Source organism: Perna viridis, chromosome 10 (assembly GCF_037379345.1).
Source record: "Perna viridis isolate PV_CMFRI_1.1 ecotype Kerala chromosome 10, ASM3737934v1, whole genome shotgun sequence".
NCBI lineage: Eukaryota > Metazoa > Mollusca > Bivalvia > Mytilida > Mytilidae > Perna > Perna viridis.
Window position 1 is genome coordinate 13109759 of NC_142454.1, and position 13840 is coordinate 13123598.

At 36.2% G+C, this 13840-nt stretch overlaps 1 protein-coding gene across 1 annotated transcript; it reads left to right on the plus strand.

The window, feature by feature from the left end:
• The first annotated feature begins 7266 nt into the window (after positions 1-7266).
• On the plus strand, positions 7267-13314 carry LOC148604588 (uncharacterized). The gene is made up of 5 exons (XM_088550434.1): positions 7267-7425; positions 8132-8312; positions 10687-10829; positions 12040-12154; positions 13055-13314. The coding sequence occupies exons 1-5, from the start codon at positions 7392-7394 to the stop codon at positions 13251-13253; spliced, it is 672 nt and encodes a 223-aa protein (XP_088406560.1). The 5' UTR covers positions 7267-7391; the 3' UTR covers positions 13254-13314.
• The last annotated feature ends 526 nt before the right edge of the window (positions 13315-13840 follow it).

The window sequence follows — 13840 nt, forward strand, 5'->3', positions numbered from 1 at the left end:
ATAACAATTAATATAATCTGGATTAAATTAAGATAAGTTGTGTTTAAATTGTAGTAAACGAAGGAATCATAATATATTTTTGGTTTAAACGGTGTGTCGAATTTATCCAAAACATTCAAAAAGAGTGGGGAACAACTCTTTGCATTTAATCCCATTATTCATTTAAATATTTTAGGAGATGAAACGACATCTTACGGACTATTACGAACACCCATTCAATAATTTAAAGAGTTTTTAAATGCAACGTAAGGAGGTAGACTTTAGGTAAGGGACACAATTCTTACAAATCATTGGAACATTTTATACCATCAAAGTAACTTGAATTTATTTCATTCTGTTTAAAATGAAAGCTTGATAAGCTTTGGTGAAAATGAATATGATACAAACGTATCACTGATTTCAAAAGTTATGTTCCTTACCCTAGGTCTACCTCCTTAAACACCTCAGATGTAATGAATTGGAATTAGGGTTAGTGTTAACACAATAGAAAAGCTACCAGAACAGAGTGTTAGGGTTAGGGTTAGAGTCAAGGTTAGGGTTAGGGTGAGAATAACAGAAAATAAAGCAGAACAATACGAAAACAAAACACCAGAGACTTGGGATTAGAGATAGTGATGAGATAATAGAAAAACCACCACAGTAAAGATTAGGGTTAGAGTTAGGGTCAAGGGTTATGGTCAGGGTTAGGATAAGTGCTTGAACAATAGAGAAACAAACAGAACAAGGATCAGGGTTAGAGTTAGGGTCAAGGGTTATGGTCAGGGTTAGGATAAGTGCTTGAACAATAGAGAAACAAACATAACAAGGATCAGGGTTAGAGTTAGGGTCAAGGGTTATGGTCAGGGTTAGGATAAGTGCTTGAACAATAGAGAAACAAACAGAACAAGGATTAGGGTTAGAGTTAGGGTCAAGGGTTAGGATAAGTGTTTGAACAATAAAATGCAAACAGAACAATGGTTAAAGTTAGGGTAAGAGTCAGGGTTAGGATTAGTGTTAAAACAATAGAAAAATATCCACAGCAAAGATTAGGGTTAGAGTTAGGGTCAAGGGTTAGGAATAGACAATAGAAAAGCAAACATAGATTAAGGTTAGGGTAGGAGTCGGGGATAGGATTAGGGTAAGCCTTGCTCCAAGAGTTAGTTACATAAGGGAAAGCAGTCAGCACAATGATACGGAATAGATCTAAAGAACACATCATACATAGTCACATGGGTTAGGGTTGAGGAGGGTTTACATAGAACAGACATGACTGATGAAGATTACGGTTTGCAATAAAAAATTGTCCGAACAAAAGTGAAGACTAGACCTAAAAAACAAACGACAAATAGTCACAGTTTTAAGCCAGATAATGTGTTAGGATAGAGTTATGTTAAAGTTAGTGTTGAGCAAACATAAAAAAGGCCGGGCTGAAGAGAGTTAGGGTAAAAGTTAGGATAAGTGTTATAGTGAGGGTTATAAGTCACGGGTTAAGGTAAGATTTAGTGTTAGATCTCGGGTAAGTTCTTCGTCTTGAATACGGCTAGATCTTAGGTTAGGTCTTCACATGGTTAAACCTAAATCTATAGTTCGGTATAGGGTTATGTCTACACTTATAGATTAAGGGTAGGGTTGGGACAAGGTCTTAGCATTTGTCTAGGGATAAGGTTATATCTAGGGTTAGGATTAGGTCTAGCGATAGGTTAGGTTTCAGTAGAAGTTAGATCTAGACTTAGGTCTATGGCAAGGGTTTAGTTCATGGTAGAGTGTTGGTTTAGGCTTAGGGTTATGTTTAAGGTTGGGATCAGATGTTGATGTGTGTCCAGGGTTATGGTTAAGTTAGGGTTAGGTCTAGAGATAGGTCTAGGTTAGGTTTCGGTTAAAGTTAGATCTAGACGTAGGTCTTGTGTCTGGTGTTGGTCTTGATTGTCTAGCTTGAGGCCTTTGATTAAAGTTATATCTAGAGTTACTTATGGGGTAATGGTAAGATTCACGCACTTGTTTCGGTTCTGGGTTATGTTTAAAGTTAGTGTTTGGAATAGAGTTAAAGAGTTTGTATTAAGGTAAAAGATACTGTCATGATAAGGTTAGAGCTAAGGTTAGGGTCTGAATTTCAGATAAGGTCTAGTATCAAGAAAGTTGCTAGACTCAACCGTTAGATCTACGGTCAGGTGTATGGTAAGGGTTAAGTTTATGGTTATGTGTAGATTTAGGCCTAGGGTTATGTATAAGGTTGAGGTTCAGATATTGCTGTTTGTCTAGGATTATGGTTAAGTTTAGAGTTAGGTCTATGTTAGGGTTTGTTATGGGATTTAGGGTCAGGCCTCGTTACTTATTTAGATTAGGGGTTATGACTTGGATCATTGTTACGAAAACAATTAAAAAGTTAGTACGGGTCAAAGAACTAGGGTTAGGGTTAGAATTTCGGATAAGGTCCAGTGTCACGAAAGTTGTTTGAGTTAAACGTAAGATCTAGGTTCAGTTAGGCTTAGGGGTATGGTTAAGCAAAGGGTTAGGCTTAGGTTTCTGTTTAGGGTTGGTGTCAAGCCATGGTATTTGTCTAGGGTTAGGTTTAGGGCTATGGCCAACAAATGCGAGAAATAGTTTATCGATTAGGTTACGGTTGGAGAAGGAGATACACATGAGGGCGAATAAAGTTAGTTAAAAGGAAATGGTTAAGGGTAGAGTTGGGTTTGAATCTTCAGAATTGTGCTGGGTTACTTGCGTCTATCGCAAGTTGTATTGGTTAAGGCTTTGTGCTAGGCCTTTGTGTTATAAATGTAATTGTTAAGCAAGAACCTTCTAGTGTTAAACCTCTTTTCGGTGGCTACTGAAGCAGCTGTGCTTATATGTTAAGGGATATTTCTGCTGCTGCTGCTTCTGGTCGCACTCGGGGTCATCCTTCCTGCTGCTGCTTGTATATGGGGGTATTTTTGCTGCTGTTTCTGTTCATATTCTGAGTCATCCTTCCTGCTGCTGCTTGTATATGGAGGTATTTCTGCTGCTGGTGATCGTCCTCGGGGTCATCCGTCCTGCTGCTGCTTGTATATTGGAGGTATCTTTGCTGCTGCTTCTATCCGCTGTTGCTCGAATATAGGCGAAAGTCTGCTGCTTTTTGTTGTAGCTGCTAGTTTGTGTTTTATTCACGAGGCTAATTAAGGTTTTCCAGTAACTTGTGGTATTTTCGAGAGATGTTTTTTAAAGTAAAATGAATGTTTTCTCCTAGTTGCAGATATTCCTGCTTTGAAATAAAGGCTTCCTTTGTTTTCTGGGGTTTTGTTCATTTTGCTATGATGTTGCACTTTGTTATTCTTAATCAGTTTGTATGATATTAAGAAACAAGGAAGAATTATGTGTCCATATCTTTTATTACAAATAATATAAACAAAAAAGTTTATACATAGTCACAAGTATAGTCTACATCAAACTTGTTGTACAAGATGACTTCAATAAAAAATTATAACCAAAATTGAAGGGCTGGACCTAAAACAAGGACATAAAGTGCAAGATATCCTAATAAAGATGATATCGTAAAACTTTCAATTCAATTCAAAACACTTGTTTTTTCTCACATGAGAAGCCTTATTTCCCTGATAACGACCAAAGCCAAGGTTGATCAACTTGGATTTCCTCAGATGAAAGAGCGCCATGGAGCCGGTTATAACTGTCGTTTGGAGCTATCGAACATTGATCAAACTTGTGTGTCGTACAAAATAGTAAGCACAGTATGCCAAGAGAAAGACGGCAATCCAGAGAGTCCCTGTGACAACTATGAAAAAACTAAAGTAAATTTATAAGAAGAATATACAACAGAAGCCTTACGAAGTTGCGGTATCGAAAAGGCAGAAACATTGTTGTGCCATAAATTTAAATGATACAATTCTTTTCCCGTCCTGCAATGCTTGCACAGAAATAGAGTGAAATTTAACGATTATAGCCGATGACGGAAGGAACGTATCAATAGAGATGCCAAGATGCAAGTTACGCATGATCGATTCGCAGAACTCCAGAAGTGGCACTGTCCTTACTTATACATAGAAAGAACACCAAGATATCAAGCAAAACAATTAATCCATCAATTATCAAATACGAGAAAAACATTAAAATGTTCATTGGTGATCGAAGTAGTTGGGTCATATATGTGTACAAAAAATATTCCTGAAAGGGTCTTTATCCATGACAACAACTGGAGACCGAATACAAATACGGTTGTAATGTAACAGTGTTCTGTGGTTCACATTTGGACGAATGGTTTGTAATCGACCCTATCATAACATCTCTAAGTACTGATTTTGCGTTTATTTGCATTGTTCTGGATGGCAAGGTGAAACTCCGATGAATATTCATCTGGTTCTCGTGAACCAACCGGATGTGCCCCTTCAAGCTGTCTTTCCGACTCAATATTTTAGAACAGTGAGAACAAGGAAACCTTTGGTTTAGAGTAATATTGGATGTATTCACACACGAACACCATTTACTGGTTGAACGTTTGCCATGAATTTTGTCTTCATGTCGTTTTCTGTTACAATTGCATGCAAATTCCATTCCGCATATACGACAGGAATACGATGGAAGGTCGTGGAAAATTCTGTGATGTTGGATATAACTCTGTTTGTTTTCAAAGTTCTCTCCGCATATCTCACAAACGAATGACATTTCTGAAAAAGAAATCAGGGTGATCTCCCTTTTTTTATTAAAATACACAAGTATTAGTATACCAAGCGTCACAGAAAGATTTTTGTTCACTGTTTCTAAATGATGAAACGTATTTATATTCATAGAATTACATCGGGTATACAATACCTATTAGTCTAACAAGGACACTAAACCGAAACACTTAACCGGACGGTAAAAAAGATTATTAGCATAACAACAATAGCATAATTGATCGAACCTTACCTACGAGGGTCCCTGGTTGCAAGTAAGCAAGCTTACTTCGAGGTTTGGGTTAAACACAAATAAACACAAATAAACATTCAAATGAACCCACTCCTGCAAGAAACCAGGTGCCAAAAGCTAACTTCGAGATTAATGTCCTTAGCTTTTCTCTTCTATAAGTCTGCAAGAGAATGACGATTTCGACAATGTGCGGAGTGTTTATCCTCCCCGCGACCGCACGCGATTGGATCTCACACGTTTGAATTTCATAGGTCGCAATTAAAATCATTTGAATCCAAAAGACGACGCTAAGGGGGAGGCGGAATTCATCTTTAACTCGTCCGCGCCGGACTAATACACTTTGGCAAGGGGTGGAAAGGGTAAAAAAATCAGTGGTTAAAACTGTCAGAGTCCAAAGGGTCGGTGACCACTTACGATTATGGGTACCCAGATGTGTCTTGGAATAACATCAAAAACGTAGGACGATGAAATCGTAAATAAAATAGATAAAAATAAGTGTATATAGTTGTATAGTACAACTACACTTAAGAAAAGAAAAAGAGACTCCCTCCTTACAAAAAGAGGGTGGGGGAGTACAAAAACAGTCGGCGACAGCATAACAAACATATTTACCATCAGAGCCTCATAACACGGGTCAAAGTTTGGATGTAAGTAACTTGAAAACATACTATAGCAGGGAAAAGTTCATTCTCCTAATAAAGAACCCATCATATAATACTTAAGCAAAAAATGGGGCGAAGGAAACAAATCACGAATGAAAATATGGAGAGAAAAATAAAATTCCGTATACAGTTCAATGGTTTACCCCATAACGGGTCAAATCTAGTGCACGCCGCATGTAAACATTGAAAATATGAACAAGAAATCGGTTTACCCAAAAGAGCCTCATAACATGTTCAAAGCAAGTTTAGGTGTACCGACATGCAAATATCGAAAACACTATAGCAGTAAAAAGTTCAATCTCCTTATAATAACAAAAGACAAACATTAAGCGATCATATAAGTCTCAAACTTTAACAAAAAGGGCGTAGAAAACAAACGACAAATGAAAATATAGAGAGAAATTTAAAATTTGTCAATTGTTTACCCAATGGACCCCCATGACATCAGGTCAAGTACACGCGACATGTAAACATTGACAGTATGAAAAAAAGAATTTACCCGTTAGAGCCCTATATAAAATGTAAACGGTTGAGTGTGTCTATTATAGGAGATGAATTAGTCGACTATAAAAATCCCAAATGAAGGGCAATACACCATTCAAAAGCTATTGACGTTGCAAATGTACAACGTGTAAACCTTACGATAGTCAGTATAATCTTTAGACGTTAGTCAAAATAGAAACATTAATTATTCAAACAGAATACAAAAAATATTAAAACAAAAATAATGAAAACAATGATAAAATTTTATTTTTTAGTGGTAAACATTGCACAACACGTCCTTACACCCGTAATGTATTCATAAAGCCAATAAAAACAGTTAAAAATCAATACATGGGTTATTGAAATCACCAGTAAAATGGGATGTTTCAAACATATCTATATGCTATATATCAGCATAATTCTACATATGTCAGCTCACAATCCTCAGAATGGCATGTGGGGTTAGCAGACTTGCAGTGCAGTACTGGTCACCGAAAGTGAAGTGTCTATAAACAGCATGGAAATCCCAGTGTTTTCACAAGATAGGGGTATATTTAGAAATCATTATGGAGATTAGGCTTCACATCACAAGAAGCAAAATGCACCTATCAAATATAGAGAAATGTTTTTCCTTTCAGAAATTGTTTAAATTTTTTAAATAAGATGAGAACTTTTTTCACAGCACTATGAGGAACAGGGGTAATTTCTGCGTAGGACTATTTTTGCGTACGTTTTAAATGCTCATTGGTTGAATTGGTGGTGTGTAACCTATAATGACACTAATTAAGACACTTAATGAGGATATCAATGAAGGTGGTTTCCCACTCCCAACCTTTAAGGCCCCCCCTTCCTACTTCAAAAGGTCCTCATGTTCCCTTTATTGGTCCCCCATCTATGTCCACTCCCGGTCACCCAAGGTCCACTTCCGGTCATACACAAGGTTCACCTCCGGTAACCTTCCCTCTACCGGTTACTCCCGGTCCACGGTCATGGGTGTGACGTCATGCGCATGCGCATTGATGTGCACCACCATGCATCACCGAAAAATACGACCTGAAACGTGCATCTACACTACTACTGATACAGGGTAGACGATATAGAATTGAAACAAACACTTACAATGCATATACAAAAGGATTAATATATTTTAATCTAATGATATGATATATATGTAGATATTTTAGCAATTATATATTTTTACATTTATATTTACAAAAGATAACATACAAAACTTTAATCCCGCACAAAGTTAAGGTCAATATTAAGATACAAGTGACTAACACCCAAATGTATGACTTGCGAAATATCGTTTACAGGCATTAAGAGGTATCTGTACGCTGTTCTGGATAAAAACTTTTTTCTGAGTATAACATGGCACATTATACTCGGAATATTACTTTTGAAGGTAAAATTTAAAAAAATTCTTAAGCATGTTTAAACTATTTTCATTATTATAGTATTTTGTTTGTTTGTTTGTTGGGGCTTAACGTCCGAGCAGCAATATTTAAGCTATATTCAGACGAAGAACTCGAAAATGATGATAAAATGAACATGAAATGATGAAATGAAAAAGGGATGGGTCACAAGGACAATGGGGTAGACAAATTTTGATTGCCACTGGAAACAGGGAGAGGTGGGTAGGGTCGGGCAATTTGACCTCCTGTGGCGGAGCTCTATGGTTCCTACTCACAGTAAGTTTCTTTAACGTGCGAGGAACGTGGCATCTTTCCCAACACGGTGCACCACTATGGTTTGTGGTCAGGTTTTCCGTATTATAGCCTGACAACCCCAGGATGTAACACGCCAGGGGTACCCCATTCCACCACCTGGGGCACACATCCCAGTTGCTCTGTGGGCAGAGCGCCCTAGCCCCCGGCTAGGGTTCTGAGCACTATTTAGTCGCCTTTTACGACAAGCTTAGCGCTGCTGCTGGCCTATTCTTTTAACACCCGGACCTGCACGGGTCATTATAGTATTTTAAATAAGTATTAGTTTTGTCCTTGTAGATTTGAACAAAACCTACATTGTTGGAACCTATCTTGCGTATAAAGGTTTCACTTCTATGTTTTGGGACGAGGAAAACGATCAATTCACTTTAATTATCGTTTTAGTTTTACCAGCAGTTTTTGTCATACTTCAATGTGGATTTTTGGTCAACACAGCCAGTTTACAGACAAACGGACTCATGGACAACTGTACTGATTGTTGTGATCTACTACAATGCATGGGCCTGAGTGATCGATATTTTGATGGTTTAAGCTCCCCTGACCAGTATTTGACCGACATGTGCAAGTAAGACTAAGACATTTAGCTCTAGATTAAGATTCTTCCCAAGTCAAAGTATGGGTAAATATCAATGTATTCATTATTTCAATACATTACAAATCGAAGTTAGATTTTGCATACTTCATAATGCATTTCTTTATTTTCTAAAAAAAAATGTATGAAATCGTGATTTTACATGCACTTACAATTTTTTGTAGTTTCATACACAGGCCAATGAAATCCGATAAATGCTTTAACAGTTCCATTAATAAATTGCAAAGGTCCTCCATATTTTTGTTTAATGGTGGGTCACGTATGTCATCGACCAAAAATACAAAGAAAAATTGAAATGTTTTATCAATCCAATATTGGGAGTACCTCAAAACGAAATCAAAGGAGAAGTTGAAATATATTTTGCCATGGGATCAGAATGTTTCTCCTGTGCACTCCTTGGAAAGAAAATTAAATAACCTAAAGAATGTATCCGAGCACATACTTTTATATATTTTGGGTGAAAAGAAGAACTATTGAGAATTTTGCATTTCAGACAAGCGTTTCAGAAGATTTCAGTCCGTAATTCTGTGAAATTATGAAATATGATAATTCTTCCTATATATTTACATGACCAATGTTTTGACCTGGAAATGATCTTTAGGATGTTTGCTGCTCATGTTCAGCCATTTCAGCAGATTTTCGGACTCCTCTAGTTTTATCCATTTCATAGCATACATACCATTTGATCAGTGGCCCCACTTTTCTTTTCATTATTTAGTTAAACACACCTAGTTAAAAGTTAGAAAGTTTTTATGAAAACCAACTAAGACAAAAACTTATGAAAGATCCAGAAACAACCTTTTCCTGACAAAACTTCAAATGCTTATATCTCAAAACGAGCACACTGACTCATATTTTTTCTACTGATTTTATTCTTAGAATAGCATGAACAATCTCAAAAGATTTCACAACCTTTTTAAATCCTTGTTAGTTTTAAACATTGCAGCAAACGTCATTAATCATATTTTATTTGTTGATTACAAACGATTTCGGTATCACAATAAGAAAGAGTAATTAATGGAACCAAAATTCCAGCGGAAATCAAAAGAATGTAATCCAAGGACAAAGACCAGACATGGAAAACAGACACACATAGTAAAGAGCATAAAATGACCAAAACAGTTCGTGCAAAGCAACAAAAGTAAATGAGCAACTTGAACTCCACTAAACACTGGTAATATATACCAAGTGCACAGGTAGGTTAACTGTCTTCTGCTTTCCCGGAAACACCCACTGAGCTGCTTATTAAAAAGTCCAGGGTAGACGAAAGAGAAAAGTTTATGGGTAAGAATAAATTTCATATCGGCTGGCTACAAGGACAAACAGTCTTTTGCTTCAGAATCTGGTTTGACTTATTTTCAAAACTTGACTAAATTCAGTACAGCTAGAATTTACACTTGACTGAAGATTACACGCTTCAGTATGTCTCCCTTAACGCGTTGAATTAACGCAAGACTTTATCTCGCCTTTTTTAATGCATTTAATCCCATTGAACGGGTTAAAACTATATGTAGAATTACTTGATACTTTTTCAACGCAAAAAATGCAACTTTAACGCGTTAAAAGAAAAACAACATCAAGTAATGAACTTATTGTATTAAACAATTCATAAACCCCGACATTTTTGCGCCTGTCTCAGGTCAGGTATTACTGGTCCCTGTTTATCTTGTTCCGTTTTCACCTTTAGTCTATTGTTTATGTTACTTGAGTACATATGAGCAACTCTTTCACTGTACCTGTGATGTTTTTGGACCAGCTGCAGCCTACCCTGTGTTATGACGATTTCCTCGTCGTTCATTGCAGATCAATGGGTCGCCTTGGGTTGACATTTTCATCCCGGTGGGGTTGTTGTCTCTTTGACATATACACCATACTTATTCTCGTTATATCATTATATAAATGTAATGTTATCGCGTAAGTTTATCTATTAGATAATACTCAAAGCACAAGTTTTAAAGCGTAAATTGTTACACTTTTCCACTTTAAATAAATTTGACGCTTCAAAACGTAATCATAGCGAAAGTGGAAAGTTATGTCAAGAAGGTAAATTGGTTGTATGTCTTGAAAGGCCTTTCGTACAAAGTAACCATTATAATTTGACTTAAGCTTTTATTTTCTGATATAATGCCTTAGACAGTCACTTATTTCCAGTGAAATCAACTAAGGTGATCATCCGGGGAAGATATTGAAAATCCTTGATAAACACATTTTACTGTATGCATTGACACAAAAAAATGCGCCATTTCCATACAATTTGCAAGTTGAGAAAGGGGTTCCTCGCCTTTTTAAGCTATCTGACAAAATTGGTTATCGATAATAATAATCCTATATACCCTTGTCACTACAGAGAGAAAAATATTGCCATCATACCAACATGTTACAGTAAACACAACTTGAACCATTGTACCTATACGAGGAAGCTGGTTGACAAAATACCTGCACAGGGTACATTAGCGAAGAGCCTCATCGAGTACTGCAAACATCAGAACAGTAAGATTGTTTAATGTAGTTTAAAGGTTTTAAGAGGCTGTCCATGTAAAAATCAGGCAGATCCTGTGATATGGCTGGCACAGGGTAAATTTTATCCCACTGATTTTTTTGTTTCAGTGTAATGTATGTATCATATGTATGTCAAATGATCAAAAAGTTTATTTTAAATTAATGGCTCAGAAAATCACTTTAAATTTCCCTAACAAAGCAACCAAATTTTGTTCAAAGTAAAGGGTTATCTCCTTTTTTTTTGCTTTCCATTGATTTCATCTCTCTCTAATAATATAAGTTAATCAAAAAGCAGCATTGAACTTTGATGCATTTGTGATGTACAATGGATAAACAATTTTTGAAAACAATTTGGTATGAACCACCCACTGCATGGTTTTTGCTCGGACAACCTCTTAATATTTTCGTTTATTTTTTTTTTTACCAACAACGATTTTTGAGTGTATAAGTATCGCCATTTATTTATGATGAATCGGATGTATAATTAAAATGGACTGACATACTATTTCCGTTATCCCAATTTTTTTTTTTACATTTAATTAAGACATCTTTTCAAAATAATAGCGCGCAATCGGAACTCCTCAGTCTTTCTCGTTACACAAAAGAAAAACCTCGGAGACACTTGGCGGACGAATCTGTCCGGAATTTGACCGATCCGATTCTAAAATTATAGTTAAACCTGATTGAATTCTTGCTTGCCACTTACTTCGCGCCAAAATTCTTGAAAGGGTTATTGTTCTTTATTTCTAGTGATATCTAATTTTTATTTTTGATTCACGTATAACTATATAATTCCCCGCAAAATTCAAGAAGAAATTCACCTTTCTGCATCCGCGGTTATTTTGAATGTAGCGGAAATGGCCAAGTAGTTCTGATCTGCAGATTGTCCTTTTCGGTTGGTTTGGTTGTGATGAATAAGCTTAATTGACAATAAATCAACTCAGAAATGCAGGAGCAGTCACAGTGTACTATTAGAAAACGCGAATAAGAAAGTAATGAACTATGGGATTTTTTATAATGCTGTAGGGGTTTATGAATCGGTCCATTGTATCTATCATGTACATACGTTGCACACAGTAAATGAGAAGGTGATATTTTTCAACGTAAATAAGAAAAGAAAGATGCGGACCATGTGTGCGATAATTCTGTAAAGTTTATCTAAATAAAATATCCAATGCCTTAAGATGTTTTTTTTTTGCAGTGACCAAGGCTTTAACACATTGCTTAATAGAGAACGACATTGCTATGGATATGTATAACAGATGTACCAAACCATACACAGATGGAATGACAGATAATGACAGCAGTGTCTGCCAGTAAGAGCTACCTATACATTTATGTATGTTTAACTGGGAAACTGACAAAGGGAATACTTTGCAGGCGCGTAGCTGCCGTTAGGCGAAAAAGCTTTTGCCTGCACTTAATTTTGCAATTTTTTTTTGGAGATAAAATACATCCAGGAGAGGCATAAATGATGCTCTAAAACGCTATCTCCGCGGAGCTTCGGGGGGGGGGGGCTTCGCCCCCCTGGACCCCCTACTAGGGCTCCTTAAGCGGCCCCCAGACTCCCTGCCGTAATTTTGCTTACACTTCAATTTGGCCTCAGCTACGCGCCTGTTTTGAATCACCGTTACTTTTTTTTTTTATTAGACATGGGTACTGTAGACGCACATAAGTCTGTTGCTTACTTTGACTATCATCTAAATATTGAATTTAATTTCCCCATCGTGAACTATACTATCCTTTACAGCAACGTTAAAGTAACCCAAAAGTTGTAATTTTTAATGCATCTTGAAAGGGAGATAATTCAATCCAATTTCTTGTATCGGAATAAAAACTATTATACCGATTTTCGGTATTTCCATAATACACGATCACGTTTCTGAATCTCTTTGAAAAAGAAAACATCTTTTACGATTGGGAAAAAATAGTATTTACGTTTGTTCGCTTGACTATGCTATCTACTAATGAACACCATCTAGACCAATGGTGACGAAATTTAGTGAACATACATGAGTATAATATACAAGCATGTTCCAAATTGGAAAAAAAGATGTCATGTTTTCAGAAAGGTTTATGATTCTATTAAGAGTAAATATTGATGAAATAAGTCAATTGTCTTCCTCTTTTCAGGACAACTTTTTTTGGGGTATGTACTAAAAATGGGAACTGAATGATTTTCATTTTCTGTACTGTTGAGTATTGTTTTCTTTTAGGGTAATGGATAATTATATGACGTGCTCACTTGCCCTCCTGAAAACAACCAATTGTAGCGATGTCTTAAGTGTGGATTTCAAAGCTTCAGTGGAGCAACAAAAACTAAATAATCCACTCTGTCAATCCAACATTGCAACGCACTTGTTAACAAACATGTACGTTATCGTATGTGCTTTAATTATCGTTTGGACAAAATGATCTATATTTTGAAACTATGTTTTCATACGTGACATTACTACAATAAAATAAAACTAACTTCTTTAATGTTTAATCGTTATTTTTTTATACACATATGAAATATCTGAAATATATCATAACCACTTACTGTAAACGTATTGATTTTCGCGATTGCTAATTTTCACGGATTCTATTTAGAGAACATATTCGCGGGTATCAATTTAAAAAAAAATGTTCAGCGTTATATAGTATTTCGCGGGCATTATTTTTCGCGGTTTTCGGTACACCGAAATTAGTACGGTTACACCAGGTATAATAACATCATTAAGCGGAACCAGTCGTCTGCACATACCAGAAAATAGTCCGTAAAAAACAAAATAGTTCTTAGGATGCATTGTATATTTTTTGTGATTTAGTCAGTATATGCAAACTGGGTATCATCTTAAAGCTTATCATGTCAGGTACACACTAAATACAACAGTTTTGAACTCTGATGTAGAGAATAATTTGTCAGAGTCAAATTGATTTGTCAAATTTCCAAAAGGAAAGTTGTATTTTGAGTACCTGTCTACTTTCACTTCACCGTTCTTTCTTAGAAGCCATTAAAG

What these genes read in the sequence shown, in the direction of transcription:
- LOC148604588 (XM_088550434.1), top strand. Translation starts at nt 7,392, where the DNA reads ATGGCACATTATACTCGGAATATTACTTTTGAAG. An exon ending in GTACTGCAAACATCAGAACA is followed by an intron (nt 10,830 to 12,039) that starts GTAAGATTGTTT and finishes TTTTTTTTGCAG; the next exon opens with TGACCAAGGCTTTAACACAT. An exon ending in AATGACAGCAGTGTCTGCCA is followed by an intron (nt 12,155 to 13,054) that starts GTAAGAGCTACC and finishes GTTTTCTTTTAG; the next exon opens with GGTAATGGATAATTATATGA.